Below are 19,464 nucleotides of genomic sequence, written 5' to 3'. Positions count from 1 at the left end.
TGTTGTATTTCAGTTTTGTGGGTGTGTTTGAAGGACTGTGGGTTTAGGAATAGGTTTTGCTGTTGACTGATGCCATGATTAATTCGGTATGAAATTATCCTGATTATTTTTTTTTTTACACAGAGCCTAAAATATGGCTCAGAGGACAGGGCTGGTTTTTCTCCTGAGGAGATTTGTGTATGTAGCTCTAATCTGTCCTTGCATTGGTTTCACTAAACATGAGGCCCGCTGAGAGAAGGTAAGAAGAGATGGGAAACTCTGGAATTTGAGTCCACCATAACGATTTACTTATGCAAATAGAAATAATAAAGGTCCTCAGTCAGTACAAAAGTTAGAAGACCTTACAGCACTAACCAGAGGATGGATCATTCTGATTTCTTTGGCCAGTAGGTCTGGAGAAGTGATTGTGCCCCTGTACTGGGCACTGGTGAGGCTGCACCTCGAGTGCTGGGTCCAGTTCTGGGCTCCTCACCATGAGAAGGACATTGAGGTCCTGGAGCGAGTCCAGAGAAGGGCAACCAGGCTGGGGAAGGGGCTGGAGGGCAAATCCTCTGAGGAGCAGCTGAGGGAGCTGGGGGTGTTCAGCCTGGAGAAGAGGAGGCTGAGGGGAGACCTTCTCCCCACCTCCCCTGCCCTGCCAGGAGGGTGCAGAGAGGTGGGCGATGGTCTCTTCAGCCAGGGGACAGGAGATGGGACAAGGGGCAATGGGCTCAAGCTGTGCCAGGGCAGGCTCAGAGCAGATGGGAGGGAAAAGTTCTGCCCTGGCAGAGTTGTCAGGGCCTGGCCCAGGCTGCCCAGGGAGGGGCTGAGTCCCCTTCCCTGGGTGTGTTTAACAGACGGGGAGATGAGGTGCTCAGGGATCTGGTTTAGCTTAGGATGGGAATGGTTGGACTGGATGATCTTAAAGGTCTTTTCCAACCTGGTGATGCTGTGATTCTGTTTGTAAGCAGTTGACTAGTGTATTTCTGCAGATTAAAAACTTTTTTAATGTTGGATTAATAACTGCTGAGAAATACAGGACTAACAAACCAAGGGCTGAATTTCCCTCTCTCAGCCCACTCTGGCCAGGCCAGTGTGCTGCACAGAGCTCTGTTCTGAAGGGGGCAAATCTAGTCTTGAGATTTTCTCATTCTGCTGGGAGGTCCCACCAAATTCCAGTTAGCTTTTATTAAGATGCAGGCACTTCCTCACTCATCAGAAATAGATGAGTTTGTGAACTCATTCCTCACAATGCACCAAGAGATTGCTGAATTGGTCTGCATCTTGGGCATTTCCCATATTTGCTGTGCTGAAGCCAATAAGACAAAGATAACTCCTTGGTACTGTGCTTTCTCCTCAGTATGGCTCAGGGTGTATCTGCACCACAGCCTTGCTGTCACTGAACCTCAGTGTAAATATACCTGTGATAGCTGTAATGGTATTGAAGCTACTTGTAGCAGCATGGTTACTGGCATAAGCTACCCAGCCTGGGTAGCATCTGCCTCTGATGTTTGCAGAAACAGCTTACCAGTACCTAAGCTGACAGTCTGCTTAAGGGGAAACTTGCCTGAATTTACGAGGTGCTGTTGGTAGAAACAAAATCAGCACAAGCCATAATAACTGTGTTCTGTGGGCAACTTTTCTTTTAGTTCTTTATGGAAATATTCATTATTAAAATTAAGACTGAAAAATGTATCAGCATCATCTATCAAACACAACAGTCATTTATGAGATTACTTGAAATCCAGCTTGACAGCAGCGTGTTTTCTTTGAATTAGAACAGGTTTTTCTTTTCTTTCTTTTTTTCCTTTGCTGCACATAGGAAGGCAGAAAAACTTGGATGTTTTGACATTTAAGACTAAAGAAGCTGTAATTTGGCAGCTGTGTCTCTCAGTGAAAATATCTAATATCTATATATAAACATGTATATTCAAAGAACAAGCCACAGTGTTTGACAGAGTAGCACACTTTCAAATTTGTTTTTCAAGTCCTTTGTTTTGGCAATGATAGATGTTCAGATCTGGAACACTTGTCATAGTTTCCAGAATTCCTCTGACCATTTATAATGTACATAAATAATTGAACTGAATAATAATCAGAGGGAAAGTTTAGAAACTGCAATTACTGTAGCTGAGGTGCTGGGAAAGAAATGCAAAGGAAATTAAAAAAGCTGCATTAGGGTTACATTAGAGTTCTTGTCTGGAAGCACTGAAATCCAGATTTAATGCTGCTGCCTTTTTTTCTTCTTCTTCTTAACCTAGTTCAGTCAAACTCTGTGCTCAGCTTCACTCTGTGGGAAGTACTAATGTAAGAGAGAATCAAGTTTGGGAAGAACACTTTCAAAATAGTGCATGTAACTTTGGCTGAAAGTTAGTTCTTAGCCTTACTTGAGCATCTAAAGAAGGGGCTGGTATGTCCAGTGCTATTTGCAAGTCATTGCAAGTACCAAGTTTCCCTAGAAATCAGTGGGTTCATGCTAAGAATTATGTGTGTCCAGTCTGTGTCTTTAGGTGTCTGAACACTTTTGCAATCTGGCCCACCTCTTCTCAAAATTGCATAGAATCCCAGACTGGTTTGGGTGGGAAGGCACCTCAGAGCCCTCTCAGTGCCACCCCTGCCATGGGCAGGGACACCCCTACCAGCCCAGAGTGCCCCAAGCCCCATCCAACCTGGCCTTGAACCCTGCCAGGGATCCAGGGGCAGCCCCAGCTTCTCTGTGCACCCTGTGCCAGGGCCTCACCCCTTCCCTGGGAAGGATTTTTTTCTAATGTCTAAATCTCCCCTCTTTCAGTTACTCTTTGTCTTATCACTGTACCCCCTGATGAAGAGCCCCTCTCCAGCTTTCCTGGAGCCCCTTTGGTGTTTGGCAGGCTGCAATAAGGGCTCCCCAGAGCCTTCTCTTCTCCAGACCAAACCAGCCCAACTCTCCCAGCCTGCTCCTCATAGCAGAGCTGCTCCAGTCCTTGGATTGGCGGCTGCCTCTGGTCTTTCTTGAACAGCTCAAAAAAGAGCCTGATTTAAAAAAATAATAATTCTGCTCTTCACCACCACCCAAACATTCAGTGAAACTGAAGACTGTCCTGGGTTGACCCTGAAAATGGGCTCCTCAACCACATTTAACCTTTTGATCTAATTCAGAAGTGATTTAAGCATCTGCAGTTCTGCTGAAAGCCAGCAGAGTGGTGATGTGATCCCTGCTGTAAATCCAGGGTGAATTAGAGGGTTTAGTGTAAAATGCCCAGCGTTTGTTTCAGTGTTTGAGCAGAGAGTTACTGACAAGGGAGACAAAGGAGGAATGCTGTGCAGTATGTGAAACTGTTAAGTGGAGGATGTTAAATGAAATGGGTTTTATCTGTCATTCATCTTGTGCATTATGATAGAGTAGCTTAGTACTAATGTCGATTTCCATATCACATTCCCATTAGATGGGATCCAGAAAATAGCTGTTACTTTTACCGGGCTCATATCAGAGTTTTATGTCTGGGAGCAGCACAAGCAGGTTACTCTAAGGGAAGACAAGCCAGGAGCTGGAGGTGGCAGCAAAGCAGGCAGGGGCAAAGACCTCACCAGCAAGAAATGCAGTCCCACAGAAAACCAGAGCAGGTGTGGTAAAGGTAACCAGTTGGGAAGTCTGTGGTAATGAGGTAGGTCCAAGATCAAGGCTGGGAAGTCAAATCAGGGCCAGGACTGGGGCCAGTGACACAGGGTCAGCCAGTAGCTGGTGATCACCCAGGAAGTCTGTGGTGGTGAAGTACGTTGCAGATCAAGCCACAAAGTCCAATCAGTTAGTTAAGGGCAGGGTTCAGATGGGTGAAGTACGTGGCCAGGCAGAGGTACAGCTGCAGTGTAGCTCAGTCAAGGACCAAGGGCAAGTGTCTTGGCTTAAACGCCGCTCTCAGGTGATGGGGGGAAGGACACAGCAGGGGCTTCACAGCACTAGTGTGAAATGACATGCCTGAGCTTGTGTTGGAACTGATCCTGAACACAGGTTGCTAAACCACGGCAGGGGTGGTGCTTGTGGCCATGATACTTCACATCCAGCTATGGGATTAATTTAACAGACAGCAAATAGCATTTAGCTTTTATTAAGCTCTGTGATTGGAACAAAATAGGTATTTTCAACAGGCTTCAGCTGGAAGCTTCTGTTGCTTTATCATGATATGGCAGAACAAGATAATGTAGTTCAAAAGCTATTAGGAACCACCTTGTTACCAGTCCCTTCTAAACACTGTTTTATCTACCCTGTACAGCCAAACTGTTTGGGAAATGAATGTGTTGACTCATACCGAGACATCTAATTTTTCTTGGCTACACAATCACTTTGGCTAACCTTGTATTAGTAATTATATTACCATGGCCATCATCTCAGTGCAGCTTAGCCTTACAAAACAAAAATACCCAGGCATGCAAACAAGTCATTCTGTCTTAACAGACATATTATACAGATATTTTCTTTTCTATCTTGAAAACTTAGACTCTATCACCTTTCTGTCAAAATTGAGAGGGTCTTTTATATTAACACACCGTTGACTCAGCTCACTGATCTCAGATAAAATTCTCAATGAAAATATTTTCTTGCATTCCCACAAAGCTAAAATTATCAATATACTATGGTCAAAATCTTCCTTGCCCTTTTACAGCCTTATGCTCACTTTGATGTGATACCACTTCTCTAGGAGAATCTCTGACGGAATTCCTGGGTCGTACTTACCACCAAGACAAACACCAAAGCGTTGTATGTTTGCTTACAGTGACAGCCACCCTGGATTAGCACAGTGTGACTGAAAGTAGAGATTGATTTCAAAACTTGTGGAAGTATTTTTAGTTCAATTACTAGCCCTATATAGTGGGGGTTTTTTGTAGTGGGTGCCTTGATCTGCACGGTTGTCAGTGAAATGCTTTTGATTCTTTACCTGTCTTGCTAAAATAAGTGTCTCTGAATTCCATTACTGTTGCACTGGTGTCTGGATCTTTTTAAGGCAGTGGCATTAGCATCAACATTGGAAACTGCCTTTTTCTTACCTGTCACCAGAGCACAAAGGACTCTTCAAGGACGTTGCCCTGGGTCCTGGCTCCCAGGATCTTGGACATCTCACTAACTCAGTTGTAGAGCTGCTTACGTGAACACACTTAAGCGATGTCCTAAGCAGTATATAAACATTCTCCATTTTTACGGCTGCTTGCAAAATGTGTAAAGGAAAAGAACTGTAAGACTGAAATTCATGTCTCAGTAGTAAGAGCATACAAGGCCTTGATCCATCAGTTGTGAAAAGCATAGGCTTTGTGCTAGTTCTGCATGGAAGTGTCAGTTTATCTCCAACAAACGGGTGCAATATACTTATTTGGAGAAGCTGAGGAAAGCTGTTAGGTCTTATTTCAGTTATAATGACCTTGTGACACAGTAATTGACTTTTTCTCTATCTGTATTACTCTACAACTGATCTGGTACATGTAAATCACCCTGCCACCAAATGTTTCAGTTTACACTGAACCACACCAACTGCCCCTGTGCGATTGTAACCCAACACAGCATTTAGCCTTCACTGTTATTTTATTACAGTTTTTTAAAAAGTCCATTAATTGTTATAATTTCAAAGTATTTCCTACACTATTTTTTTTCTGGCATCAGAGCTGAATTTGCCTTGGGCTCCCTTTGCCCTGGGTGTTTGGGCTCCCCGACCAGCGGTGGAGTTGTGGGAGCAGTGCTGTGCCGAGCAGCCAGCAGATGGCCCCTGGATTCCTCCTTTCTTCTTTGCAGTGAGGTATTTAATGAGGTCCTGAAACAAGATTAAAATCTCTTGTACTTAATGAACCTGCTGCCTCAACTCAAGAAAGGCTTAAAAATAAACTAAGGCAATTAGAGATGCAGTTAAATTTAGCATGCAGAAACAGAAGGCCAAGATTCCTATTTGTACCACCAGGCCAGCACACAGGATTCAGAATAGCATGGAAGTTCCCAAGAAAATGTTTTTCTAGCATAGACGACTGATAGCTGGCACAGAGCCTGTGTTTCTGGCCTCCTCTTCATCTTCCCACTTGGTATCAGTGAAAGCAAATGGAAGGGGGGATTTTCTGGCACGGTATTCTGTGCTTACGTTGAGTTTAGCTGGTTTATGATGTGACCAGAAGAACTGAGGCTGCTCCTGCCTCTGCCACGGCCCAGGATGGCCCAGATCTATCATAAGGAATTGCCTTATTAGGCAAAGCAGAGAATCTGGGCCTTAAATGTCTCTGTTATAAACAACTTCCTTTACACAGGTGGAGTCTGCCTGCTTGCTCTCTGTGTTCTCTGAGTAAGAGATGTTCTGGAAGTGTGTGCTTTGGCACTCTTAGGGCACAGATTAAAGCAAGTCGGGAGCTTTACAGCCTGGTGACCGCAGTTGTGCTCATATCACCAGAGCAGTTTAAAAATGACACACCATAATCCTGCTTTAAAAACCTCCTGTCTGCTTCGGTAGGCTTCTCCTCCAAATTGCTGCATTTATGCTGGGAACCAGGAAACTCACCTTCTGTCCCAAATGCAACAGAACCACCAAAAAGCCGTAGAGAACCTTCCATTTAAACATCTGTGTGGAGACCCAGTCTAAATGGTTTCACTGGGGCTCCCACCTATGCCTGCTGCACTTCCCAGCTATGGAACGAATTGAACAGTCAGGTCTTTTTGAAGAAATGACTGCTTTCAGTGCTGTTTCTCTGATTGGAGTCTGAAATGGCCCCAGGAAAACGTGAAATATTTAATCCTTTATATTGCTTGGCATATCTTGGAAGTGATTAAAATGAGTTTAGGCTTATTCTTGAATATACTTATGTATGAACTTGACAGATGGGAACATTCGTTTCTGTTGCTTAAGGGAAAGGTTAATATAAGTAAAAAGAATATAGTTTCCAGAATAACATGCATGAACTTGCTGCCAGTAGAGGTCCTAAATACTCCTCCTTTTGCATTAGCTGGATGGTTCAGACTAAACTTGAAGAGAGGACAATAATGTAGAATGTCCATGGGCCAAATTCCATTTCTCATTTAGATGAGGGTGCAAGGCAAAACCCATTTGTTTACCTTTTGCCTCTTCTGGTCTTGCTCTTTGACAGGTCCTGTGTTTGTCATCAGAAGGAATAGCTGCCCTAAGATTGCAATGTGTATGAATGAGTGCCAGTCACGTTTAATTATATAGAGACATACTTTCTGCCATGCATCTCTTCCTTGGAATCCAAATAGACCTTCTAACTCCTGGCCTTACCTCAGGGCTGTGATCAGTGATGCTATTTGTAGATGAAAGGAGGCTGAATCTATCCCTCTGTTTTTCGAAGGGGCTGCACAGGCTTGTCTGACACAGCCACGGTACTGTTAAAAGAGCTGTATAATTTAAACTGTGTTTCTATTTTTTCTCATGCCTTCCTGTTTAGTGTTGACTTTGGTTGGGCTACAGTTCCAAATCTTAACACGCCGGGGGATGTTTGGTCACAACTTGTAAACACATTATTACACAAATAATAATGATGGAAACATTATTCTTAGTGGCAGGGAATGGAATTTAAGGCTTTATCTGAGATTATGGAGTGGAAGTATCATGCAGTTATTTTTATTTTAAAAACATAGAGCTCTGTCCAGCTCTGTGCCAAGCACCTGGACTTCCCACAAGCTTCAGCAGGCCTCACAAGCACTCATCAGTTCTCAGAATAACAAAACCCCTGCATTTACAGCCTTGGAGAATTCACAGGTGTGAAGAGTTATCTGCATAGTATTTTGCAGATCACAGAGCCTGTATGACAAACTGGACACAATCTGTTCCTACACTGGAAGCTGATAGTGTGAAAAGCAAGCCACTGGAGCTCTGGTAAAACTTCCCAGTAAGACAGCTGAGCATAGCTTGCACTCCCATCCCCCACTCCACCCCCTTTTATTTTTTTTCATGGGGGAATTTCCATAGAGTTGATAAGTATACAGAGAATTTCCTGGAGTATCAAACTAGAGCTGTTTCATAATATTTGAAGACAACTATGAGCGTGTGCCAAATACCGGCCTACATTTCAGACAGGCGAGGCCTAGTTCCGTGCTCTGCGCAGCATTTCGGAGGGACCCCGTACAGTTGCATTCTGTGCTGTGGGTCTGGGAATTGTGGCATCCTTTATTTGTGAGGCACTTTGAAATCATTTGAAGACCAATGCTATGGACGATACAGATACTACTTTTTGGGGTTTAGAGGCCTCGGTGCTGTTTTGGGAGTGTAAAGAAAGGGAACAGAGATGAATTCCAAAAGTTTCTTGATAATCATACACTCTTCCTCTTCAGAGTGTTTTACATGGTTTTGTTAATTATTCCTGCTAGGCAGGGACTAAACTAAGGAAACATTATCCTCACTTTACAGTTTAACAGATAAATGCTCCATTGCAGAGCCAGGACTGAGGCCCAAGCTCCTGACTCCCAGTCTTGCGCTCCCATGAAATGTGTAAGCAATTAAACTTCATTTTACTTCTTTCAGCTACTTCTCATTAACCAAGAGTATAAACTCATTAGAGGAGGAACTTTTTGTTACATGTGCAGAGAACACCAGCACAATGAGGCTGTGAATCCTTCTAAGCCTCTCTAAGTGTTACTGTAGTGTAAACAGCAATCATGGAAAAGGCTCTTCTCAGTTTTAATGATTATGTCTCCGAAAGCAAACAAAATCAAATAGGATTCAATGTTACTTTGATGTCAATTTTACTGCAGTGTTCAGAGAAGTTCTTTGTTTACCTGAGGAGTTGAGCCTTTGTCAGAAATTTTTCTAAAAAATATAGAGGAAATTTTAAGTAAAACAGCTGCTTTTCATTGGTTAATGGAATGTTTTTTAGCTGTGCTCAGACTTCTTGTTAAATGGCTTCATTTACAGTTTTTCTTGAACATATTTAGGTGAAAATACCTATTTTCAAATGCTTTTGGTTATTTTACAACCACATGAACATTCTGTAGAATTATGTTGGCATTGGTTCTTAGTCATCTGAAAGCTGAACTGGTATTTGACACATGCTTCTAGTTGGCTTTAAATACTGATTAGAACATTCCATGTGCTAATGAAGTAATTTCAGAGCAATTCTATCAAGGAAGTCATCGTTGCTTTAAATGTGCTTGTCTATCTGTGCTGAATGATAGATATTCTTGTTTCATTCATAGCATTCTGGTCTCAGGAACTCAGACTGACTAGAAAGGTATTGTCCAAAAAAGAACTTTGGTTGGTTGTGTCTTTCCACTAATAATGATGTTGCTGGACAGGACAAAGCAAGGACGTGCTGGGCTGTGCAAGAGAGGCTGGGCAGTTCTGTGGGCTCACAGCAGGAGTACTGGCAGGACAGGCAGAAGAGAGCAGGGCAGGACAAGGAGCAGACTCTGGGCTCTGAGATGCTTCTTATTCAGGAGAAAATGTTTGATGCCATAGAGTTGTCCTTTTCATTGCAGATACCAGAATAAACACATGTTGAATTTTGGGCTGTAATACTTCCTGCCTGGGTGATATGGAGTGATCTAATGTATTCTATGGGCCAGATCCTTTGACTCATGGCAGAGGAGTTATGTGTATCTTTGATAGCACAGATGAGCTGTTAATTCTAGAGCAGCAGTTGAGAATTCCCTTAATGCAGGCTAAAGCAGAAGTGGCTTAGAACAGTGTAATTCACACCGCACCACATCTCTTTATGTCTTCATTCGTGTTGAGAGGGATTATTTATGGGATGAAGAGGGATTTTGGTAGAACACTGACTGTCCTGACCCAGATGTGTAACTGATCCTAGCTAACCTTAACTGTCTGCTGTGTTGGTACTTTAAATTGCTCTTGAGGCTGACCATGCTCGGCTGGCAGCAACATGAAAAGGTGTAGAAAGTGAATTTTGCTATGCTTGTTTCCTGTGCCCAGCAGAGCTCAGCTCCTTTCTGTGCATCACATCTGAGCTGCACTCCTGTCTTTGACACTTGCCCTCTTTAAGCTCCAGCAGAGATGCTGCCTAGCTTTAGCATGCTCATACTGCCACAGATGGAAAAGTGGTTTCTTCTGAATCAGGAAAGGTTATTTTCTTCATGCCCAAGACTAAGACTAACTATCCAGAACAAGAAGATAACTGCCAGCAAAAAAATTGTCTTTTTTCTCCCTTTTTTTTTAAACTCACATGATAAGTAATGCCCTAACTGAATTGGAGAAATACAGAGTTCACAGCAAATAATGCTCCCATTATGCAGCTCTTTGAATTCCTACAGTCTTGCTTTGGCAGAGTTGTCGGCTTTGGAGGATCATAACTCCTCCATTTTAGCTCAGTCCAGATCAGAAAATTTCAGTAACATCTTGCCACCATCCTATTTCTCAGATCCATAACCTCAACATGTTTGATACTCAGAAAGCTGTTAGTGCTGTAGAGAGTAAATCTACTACAAAAATGCATTAACAGAAAGACCATTCAGCCCATTAACATCAATCGTACTCTGCCTTCTGTTACTAAATGTTGCCTTCCTAATTACAGTGTGTTCTGCCAGTTGCATGCAGGAAATGCAGCTATTTTCCTTGTTCTTATGCATTGCTCCCACTTTGGAATGATAAAGCAGTTCTTTGGATGGTTTCAGGGTTTGTTCCACAATTTAATGTGGAATTTCAGATCATCTAGCAGATGGCATTGTCATCATTTTTTCTTCCCCACAGAATGAAAATGAACAAACACTTGACATTTCCAATATGTCTTCATCTAATGCAGGAATTTTTAGAAGCCATGAAAGAGTGTTATCTGCTTTGCCTTAGATGGACAAAATCATTACATGAGCCCTAACTATCTCCGCTCCTACATTAGCAACACAACTGTGTGGAAAATAGATGTATAACCACATAATCAACATGCTTGCTTTTTGTGCTGTGAACTCTTGTCTATAACGAAGCCTGAACATGTGATGCTGGAGCTATTTCAGCATGAGCGTAGCATTTTCATTAGAGAAATTAGCTGGAGCTGCTAAAGCACCTAGAAATCAGCTCACATTTACAGACCTACAGCAGATGCATCATTTTGCCAAAAGATTTCTGCAGTCAGTAACTTGCCATTCATCAGGGATTGCCTCTTAATTCTGTGATCCAAGCTGGGGTGTGGATGACATAGATGGATAAATTTAGATGTGGCTGCAAACAATTATTTTGATTAAGCCTCCAGCCAATGAGAGTAAGATTCCTCCTGATCCTCCCCTTCCCACTCACCCCCTCCAGTAGAGAAGGAGAAGGCTGTGTGAGTGTCACTTATCTTTGTTTTACATGCAGTGGATGTTTTGGTTTAGCTCTTGCTGTTGTAGTCTGTTTAGCACAGTAGAATGGTTTTTGACTGAATATGATACCTTGCATCTGTTCAGTTACTGTTGGAAAAGGTGTTAGAAGGGAAATGCTGAAGTCCTGTTGCCCTGCAAAAGAGAGACTGCATCTGTATTGAAAAGGTTGGCTTTCCATGACCCACCCTTCCCTGGGAGAAACACTCAGACTGGGTAAGCTGATGCTGCTGGGAAATCCTACCTGCTTTCTTAGGTCAATGTGATGAAATGAACTTTTCCAAGTGTGTCATGTGGTGTAGCTCCCAAACAGCAGTTGACAGCAACTGTTCTCACTTGCCATCAGTTTTCTACCTAGCTGGAGATGAGCAGCAGAGTTGTCACTGGTTCCTCTTGGCTCCTGAGGTGCTGCTCGGTCATTTCAGTCTCTACCAGTTTTGCTAATGGTTCCCGGTTTTCAGGCAACAGAGCTGTTTGTCCAATCTAGTATGCAGGTACAGGACAAGCCCTGCTAGCTAGTTTTTTTGAAAACCATCAGCAAAAGCAGCATTTACCCAATTAGAGCTATTTTATTAGAAACAAGACGATGGTGAGCTTGGCTGACAAATTTATATCCTCTAAGTGTAACTTCAACACTGCTGTAGCTGAAAGCCAGAATATATAGGTAACCATAAGATGGGGTCTGGACAACCTTGTGTAGCTCCAGGCCTGGAGGTTGGTGGCCCTGTCTGTGGCAGGGGGCCTGGAACTCTGTGATCCTTGGGGTCCTTTCCAACCCAGACTAGTCTATGATTCTATGTCTTATAATTCCTTTTCCCTCATTTATTTTATGGTGTGGATTGGAGGGGAGGTGATTCCTTCACCACTTAGTGTGGTTAGTGCTTCTACTTGCATTGTTGTTTTGTTAGAAAGGTGGTCAAAGTGAGGGGTGGAGGTGGTTGGAAAATTGAGCTTGGAGTGCTGTAAGTTGCAATACTGTAAACTATAATTGCAAAATAAAATAGCAAGCACTTTGGAAATAGGGAATTTTATCTTATTTACTCTATGGTAATTGTTGGTACTTGACTACAATCAGCTCTGAGCCTGTTTGTGATTGACAGCGCAATTCCAGCCAGAGCAACCAAAAATAGCCCAGCATTTGAGTAATTTTAGTCTTTTTATAATCTAATACTGTCACAAATAAAAACCAGTGTAACATGTAGGCAAACTGAACTCTCTTCATAGGTAGACTAGGGTAAATGGGGCACTGCTGTGGGAAGGCATACTGAGGAGGCACTGAACGTATCCTCAGTGATTCTTACCCAGAATTAAATAGGATTAACTCCTTTTTTGTTTATTAGACTTAATGTTCCTGAAATTGGTTAAGTTCTATTATGTCTAAATTCTTGTTGGGCCAAGGAGGCTGGCAGAGGGAGGAGGGGGAAGGACCGACATTGATCAAAACCTCACTTGTTCTCAGAAAGAACTTGAAGTAAAATTCTTAGCTGATCTTGTTCAGAAAAGCTATTAAGCTCTCTCCTGCTGCTGGGACAAGCAAATTGTAACATTTCCCTGGGATAAAAACATATCCCTGGGATAAAAAAGACAGGGATCTCCTGGAGAGAGTCCAGAGGAGGCTATGGAGATGATGAAGGGCCTGGAGCATCTCCCCTGTGAGGAAAGGCTGAGTGAGCTGGGGCTGTTCAGCCTGGAGAAAAGAAGACTAAGGGGGGACCTTATTAATGTTTATCAATATCTGAAGGATGGGATGCAGGGGGAAATGGGCAGCCCCTTTTCAGTGTCTGTGGGGACAGGACAAAGGGCAATGGCTGCAAGTTGGAGCAGAGGAAGTTCCCCACCAACATGGGGAAGAACTTCTCCCCAGTGAGGGTGAGGGAGCCCTGGGACAGGCTGCCCAGGGGGTGTGGAGTCTCCGTCTCTGGAGAGATTCCAGCCGGTCTGGACGCCGCCCTGTGCAATATGAGCTGGGGAGCTGCTTTGGCAGGGGGTTGGACCCCATGGGCTCTCCAGGTCCCTTCCAACCCCTGGGATTCTGTGATCTTTTGCTGGAATTCTCCAAGTTTCTTTTCAGGCCTCTTTGTCAAAGAATTACGATGGGAGGGCCAAAGCCCCTATCAAATCCTTTCTCCTCCCAGGGCTACAGTACCATTGGTAATACAGATCTGCAGCATCAGAAACTTCTGCGTGGCTCGTTTTCCTTTTTTACTAGTTGCAGTTTATATTTGGTACTTGTAGACAGTGCTGTGTCTGTGGCAGATACTCTGGGACCAAAACACTGGGTGATGCAATAGACCTGCTTGAGGTGGTTTATTAGTGTGGTTTTGATTGGTTTGGGGTTTTTTTAACCATTGTCAGGAGTTGTGTCTTTTGAGGACAGGCACAAAAGTCAAGCTACATTAAATTGTCAAGTGGATTAGTCATTAGACACCTTTGTGAACATTTTAATTTGGAATTAAAGTTCCTTTAATTGGGTTTAGCTTACATTGCTTCCAAAGTAAATTCAGGTAAATCAAATTAAGGTTAACTCAGTGTAAAGGCATGGGCAGGCATCCTCATTAAGGGCTACCTGGAGCCCCAGCAAACATAACTGCTTAGCTGCTCCTTAGCACCTTCCCCTCCCATTGTGTTCCACAGCTCAGCTCCCAGAAAGGGGGGCTTGCTCTACTACAGCATCTTATTTCAGATTAATTCTGCTCACCTTAATTAGCAGTTTAGTCTGTTGGCTGATTGCATTGACATGCACAGGAAATGCAGTTGTGTTGCACTGTGCTTACTCTGCAGTGGGGAGCTGATGCTCTAACAAGTAGCTTGGAAGCCTTAGTTCCATAAACAGCTCCAGCTGTTTCCCAAATGAGCATGTGTCCACAAGTGTAGGATGCCTGGGAGGGTGAGGCTGGGGGTCCTTATAAAAGCTTCATAGCTGCTTAGGAACAATGCTCTTCAGCATGGTGGAGAATCTTGGCAGTTTTAGAGACTAGCTTAATTTACAAAAGAAATGTCAGGGGCAGCAAATTGAATATAGCTGGGAATAGCAGGCTGGGTAGTAACTGCAGCTGCAGCTATTGCATCTTGGGGAGAACAAAAGTGAACCCATAAGCTGTAATCTCACAGTTCAAGCTGGAGGTTGGTTCTTAAGGAACAGGTCTCTTAAAGGAGAGGGAATTTCATCCTAAATAATCAAGATTCTGGACTAGAGTGAAGAAAGGAGATAAGCTCCTTGAAATGTAAAATCATCTGTGGTGATGTGTGTTAGACAAAGCAGAAAATGATGGAAGTTGTGATGCTTCTGTAAGGCTTGTTTTGAGACATTTCATTGATTAAAGAAACAATATCAACAACACTGAATCTGAAAGAATACAGAATAAATTCAGTCACGCTCTTTGCAGCTGGGACCATGTGTGATCTTCCCTTCACCAAGAAGTGTCTGACTAAATGAAGACCCAGGTGATGCCCCTCCAAGCAAAATTGAAGTGCTCCAGAAGGCATCACTGATATAATGTCCTAGCTTTTATAGCTCATGCTTCTTCCTTTCTAAATGCTCGCTGGATATTAATTGCCCCTCCTGTGATGGCAATGAATGTAATTCATTCATGATGATGAATACAGTTCCAGTAATCCACATGACTTCCACTTTCATACTACTTTTTTTTTTCCCAACAGGAAGCATCTTATTTGCCAGATATTGACACGTTGCCTAGACCACATAGTATGAAAAATGAGGTGTTGCTTATGACCATTTGGCTGTCAAGTTGTGGCCAAGTAGCTATAGATCAGTGTGGAGAGCAGGTGCCTAACATGGTGCAGAGAGCAGCCAACACCTACCAGGCCCTCGTGACGTGGCTTCTCTCTCTGGTGAGTACGTGCTGTGACACTAAAAGAAGGTTTGTATGATTAAGGCTGTTTTCCCCTTTAGTGAATATATAATCATTCTTGAAATCTCCTTCTAGCAGCTATAAAAAAATCCCCAAACAACCAAGAAAAAAAACCTACCACCAAACAAAACGACCCCAAAAAGCAGTGGCTGAACAAAGAGGAAATATGCTCTAACATAAAGTCAGTAAATAAAAGTCTTTCTAAAGCCAGTGAGAGCTGGATTGTGCCTGTAGTTTATAAAGAACAGAGCACAGGAAGTGAAAAAACTGTTGAGCCAGACTGGCAGAAGTCAAAAGGGACTCCTGGAAGTAGTGGGCTGTCTAAGTATTTTATTTTGTGCTTGGCAAAGGAAGCAAATGGACACAGGTGCCTCTTTCTTACCACTTGTGCTGAGAAAGAATAGCTCTTTCTGATAGTTGAGAGGGCTATAAAAGAGGAGTGGTCTGTTTCATCTTAATTGCCCTTTGGATTGCATATTTTTTCTCTTCTAAAGAAATCATCTTTTCCTCGCTCTTCTCATTCATCCCATATGAGCCTTTTCCTTTAGGGAAAACAGGAGATGTGTGCTTTTCCTCCTTCATTCTTTTCCCTGATTAAAACCATTGGCTACCAATACCAATCCATGCACTCCAGGTAGATTTCACCCTGAGTGGACAGCCTGTGCAAGGCTTTTAAGTCACTTAAATGCCACTTAAACAGTATTAATTGTTAATGATGTTCACACTCCGTTAAAATATTGCTAACATTCTTTAATGTTAGTTCAGTGCTAATGAGAATTGCCACTTGAACAGCTCCAGAGTCTGAATTTTCCATTCAGAAACCAGTCAGCTTGTGACCAGCTGCAGTGTGAGCTTTCTTCCCTTGTGTTTTTCCCATTTTAAAAAAATCCTGAGCTCTGACTTGTACCAGCTCTCTCCAAGCCTCAAAGGGTATCTCAGCTTCCAGGGCTCAGTGTCACTCCACTACACTATAGGGTCAGATGTTGTGATGGACTTTGTGCCCAACAGAAACCAGGGTAAAATCCACTGGTTTGTTTCACACTGGTTCTCAAGCAGCAGATGGATAGCAATGAAAATCTATGTTTCTTGAATTAAAAAAGTGGAAGGGTTGAGGCATTTTTAGACCAAACTGTCATCTCTGTAATTCCACTGATTTGCTGCTTGTGTAAATCAATGTATCTTTATTGATTTCATTGGAGAAATGCTGATTTCTTCCAGGTGAGAGTATGGTCCTCCTCATGCAAGCACTCCCCAGCAGCAGAGCTGCTACAGAATTTCCCATGTGAAACCAGTGTTCAAAGCAGTCAAGGGCTTGGTCATGCTATTTTGAGTGCTGACCTATGCAACAGTTTGAAAATCCACTCAGGCCCTGTTTTGAGAACATATTTCTAAAGGCATTTATCTCACTGTAAATAGCTTGGTTTATATATGCAATAAATAAGAGGTGTTAATCTATCTAGAGATCACGGTGATGGTAAGGACCATGAGAACAAGACTTAGTGGTTTCTGTATTCACCAGAATCCTGGGAAGGAATTACAGTCCTGTAATTCAAACTTGCCTGTCTCTTCATATAATGTGTGATTTGGTTTGAGCACCTGCCTCACACGGCTGCTCTTCCTTTCTTGTGGCTCTGTTGGTTGCCTGTTTCTGACTTTCTCATAGCCTTCTGCCCTATTTCACCTGCTACCCAGGTTTCAGGAAACTTTGCAGCACTGCAGTGCCTCCCAGATTGTGTTTCATCCTGTTTCTCATGTATTCTGTAAGATAAAGTGCATTATGTTTCAGCCTGACTTTGAGCAGCCTTATAAGCCAGTGAGTGGTCTGTCCTCTCTGGAATGAAACTGATATTCACAATAAAAGTTGTCCAGTGTTCATCTTGGGACTGGCAGAAGTCACTTTTTATCCTCTTGTTTTGGGTCAGATATGTATGTTGGAAAGCAGAATGTTTACCTCCCACATGTATGTGCACACAAAATCTCTGTCTAACTGAAAGGTGTATTCACTGGGTGGGGACTGGTGAGGGTTTGGCTAGTAGCAATCACTGACAGGGAAGACAAAGGGTCATTAAGGAAGCCTGCACTAGCTCCTCAGAATCACTTAGCATTGATTTCTGATCTGAGATGGGATTGATCTCATTGTCGTGCCACGTGCAGTGCAGTGCTGATGGGGACTCTGTTCTAATTTCTTGCTAGACTAGGGAACTAATGAAAGTCCTGCCTTTCACAGAGTGAAACTGGTGGAAGTCAGAGCTTGCAAGTCCTCATTGAGAAAATAAATCATATGGCTTTTCAAACCCTATATGTTATTCCTATTTAATTTGGTCTTTATTGATTTTTCTACTGGCTAAACCACAGCTAATCCACTAATCAAGCGAGAGTGCTCCCTGGATTATTGGACGGGGCTCTACTCAAAAGCAACAGCCCAAGAGAAAGGGTTATTTTCAGTCTCTGAATGCATCCATCTAAAAATGAAATTATGTTCAAATGGATTTACAGGTGTTTCCTTTGAAAGTGAAAAGTGGACCCAAAGCTCCATTTCAGGTGATAGGACTGCAGCAGGCCTGGCAAGAGGAGGGCTTGGCCCTGTATGCTTGTCTAATGCCCACAGATGAGACTTCAGCCCAGAGCAGCACCAAGATCCAGAAGATGAAAGTGAGTATCAGCATTTACACTTGCTAGGAAACTATAAGCACTTACCACTGTTTTTTACTAAGGGCCAGGCTTGGATATGCCAATTTGAGATCAAATTTCACCGAGCCAGGACAGAGCAACATAAGTGCTGCTCTAAATTAGAATGGAGGAACAGCCCAGTACTGTGGGAACTGAAAGATTGCTTACAGCTAATTGCCATCTCAAGCTGTCCCTGGTTATGCTGAATTTAGATTACGTGCAGATGAGGAGCTGTGTCTCTGGTGTAGTCTTTTCTCCCTGCTGCTTGTTAGCTGTTAAAACATTTTTGGTGGCTGTAGCCTCACAGTGCAGAAATTTTACTGGATTTGGAGGAGACATATCTTTGGTGTGTATTATGGGTTTTGCTCTTACATTTTAACCACATGAAGAGGGTGGTCCACAAGAGGGAATATTGTGTTATTGAGCTCCTAGGAATTAAGGCCCAGAGGTAGGACTTGAGATTCTGCTTAACTCTGTTAGACCAAGTCCGTGCCATGTGATGAAACACCAAGCTGAAAGGTCTAGCACACAAGCTGTAAACCCAGCACATGTAGGTGGCACCATGTAGTGTAGGGCACGACACGAGCTTGTGTCCTGAAAACAGCAAAGCAAAGAAACAGCAGCTCTGGGCCCTAGTTTGTTGGCTCTGTCTCTTCACAGAACTAATACAATGCAGCTTGGTACTCTGAGCATCTTGGTCTGTTTTCATTTTTGGAGACAGCTTGTTGGCTATTAATTGCTACTGTCATCTGATATGAATACCTATCCTACCTGTGCAGTATAGCTGGCTCTTCCTGGAGAATGTACCCAGGTGTATCTGTGGGGAACATCGATGCCTGTGGGCTGCTCGCTTGGTTAACTATGGTGTTACTGCATAACCTGTGAGATGCTGGCCCTGCATTCTACTGAGGCTGGTGAGGTTCAGGTGTCTCAAAGCAGCACTTGTGGCTTCACCCCTGGAATGTGATGATAGACGTTCTTGTTCTTGACACCTCATCTACACTGAGAAGACCCCATAGGATGCACTAGCAGGTGGTCTCAGGAGGGGGCCCAAGTATCTCAGTTGCACCTGCTGGACACATTGTGTGAAGTTTAAATGGAGGAGGAGGTGTAAGTGTGTTTTAAAAGCATGTTTAAGCTTCCCCTACTCAGCTGCAGCAAGCATTCTTCACTTGCAGCTGCCTGCCTGTGAGCACTAAAGATTAAATTTCCCATGATGTATCATAAAGCCTGGAGTATGACAGCTGTGGCTCCAGTGCTCCTGCACGTAAATGATTGATGCTGGCAACAAATGTCGTGATTAAAGTGCTACCAAAAAACCCAACCCCAAAACAATAAGCAGCCCCTCTGTTACTATTTGAGCACCTGTCAGCAGAAGCAGCAAGTTGGAGACTAAGGCTGCTGGACTGGCTTAATGTTGGTTTCTGCCTAAGGCAACTAAATTCAAGATGCTTGCTCCCTAGACCGGATAGAATGGAGGAACAAACTTATGTGGCTTACTCAACTGACCTGCCTTCTGCCCACTTGCCTTGTTGCTCTGCTGATTTTGGCCAATGAGTTGGCCAAGGGGTCAAAATTGCTGAGCACTGAGTATGGTGAATATATGTGTCAGGTGTCAGGTAACTGAACGCACTTCTGTGGTGAGTTACGGGCTCGGGCTGCTCTGAACGTTTAGCTGGA

General features: G+C 43.3%; 1 protein-coding gene across 1 annotated transcript in view; it reads left to right on the top strand.

The window, feature by feature from the left end:
- DNAAF8 (dynein axonemal assembly factor 8) overlaps positions 1 to 19,464 on the top strand; it is a gene marked incomplete at both ends in the record, with an annotated part of 93,084 nt that overhangs the window by 13,423 nt on the left and 60,197 nt on the right. Inside the window, 2 exons of the mRNA XM_084271211.1 lie at positions 14,903 to 15,094; positions 17,611 to 17,766. Coding sequence (XP_084127337.1) covers positions 14,903 to 15,094; positions 17,611 to 17,766 — 348 coding nt within the window. The remainder of the gene's footprint in view (positions 1 to 14,902; positions 15,095 to 17,610; positions 17,767 to 19,464) is intronic.

The sequence above is a fragment of the Gallinula chloropus genome (assembly GCF_964237585.1).
Source record: "Gallinula chloropus genome assembly, chromosome: 15".
Classification (NCBI taxonomy): domain Eukaryota; kingdom Metazoa; phylum Chordata; class Aves; order Gruiformes; family Rallidae; genus Gallinula; species Gallinula chloropus.
This window is presented reverse-complemented; position numbering and strand designations above follow the sequence as displayed.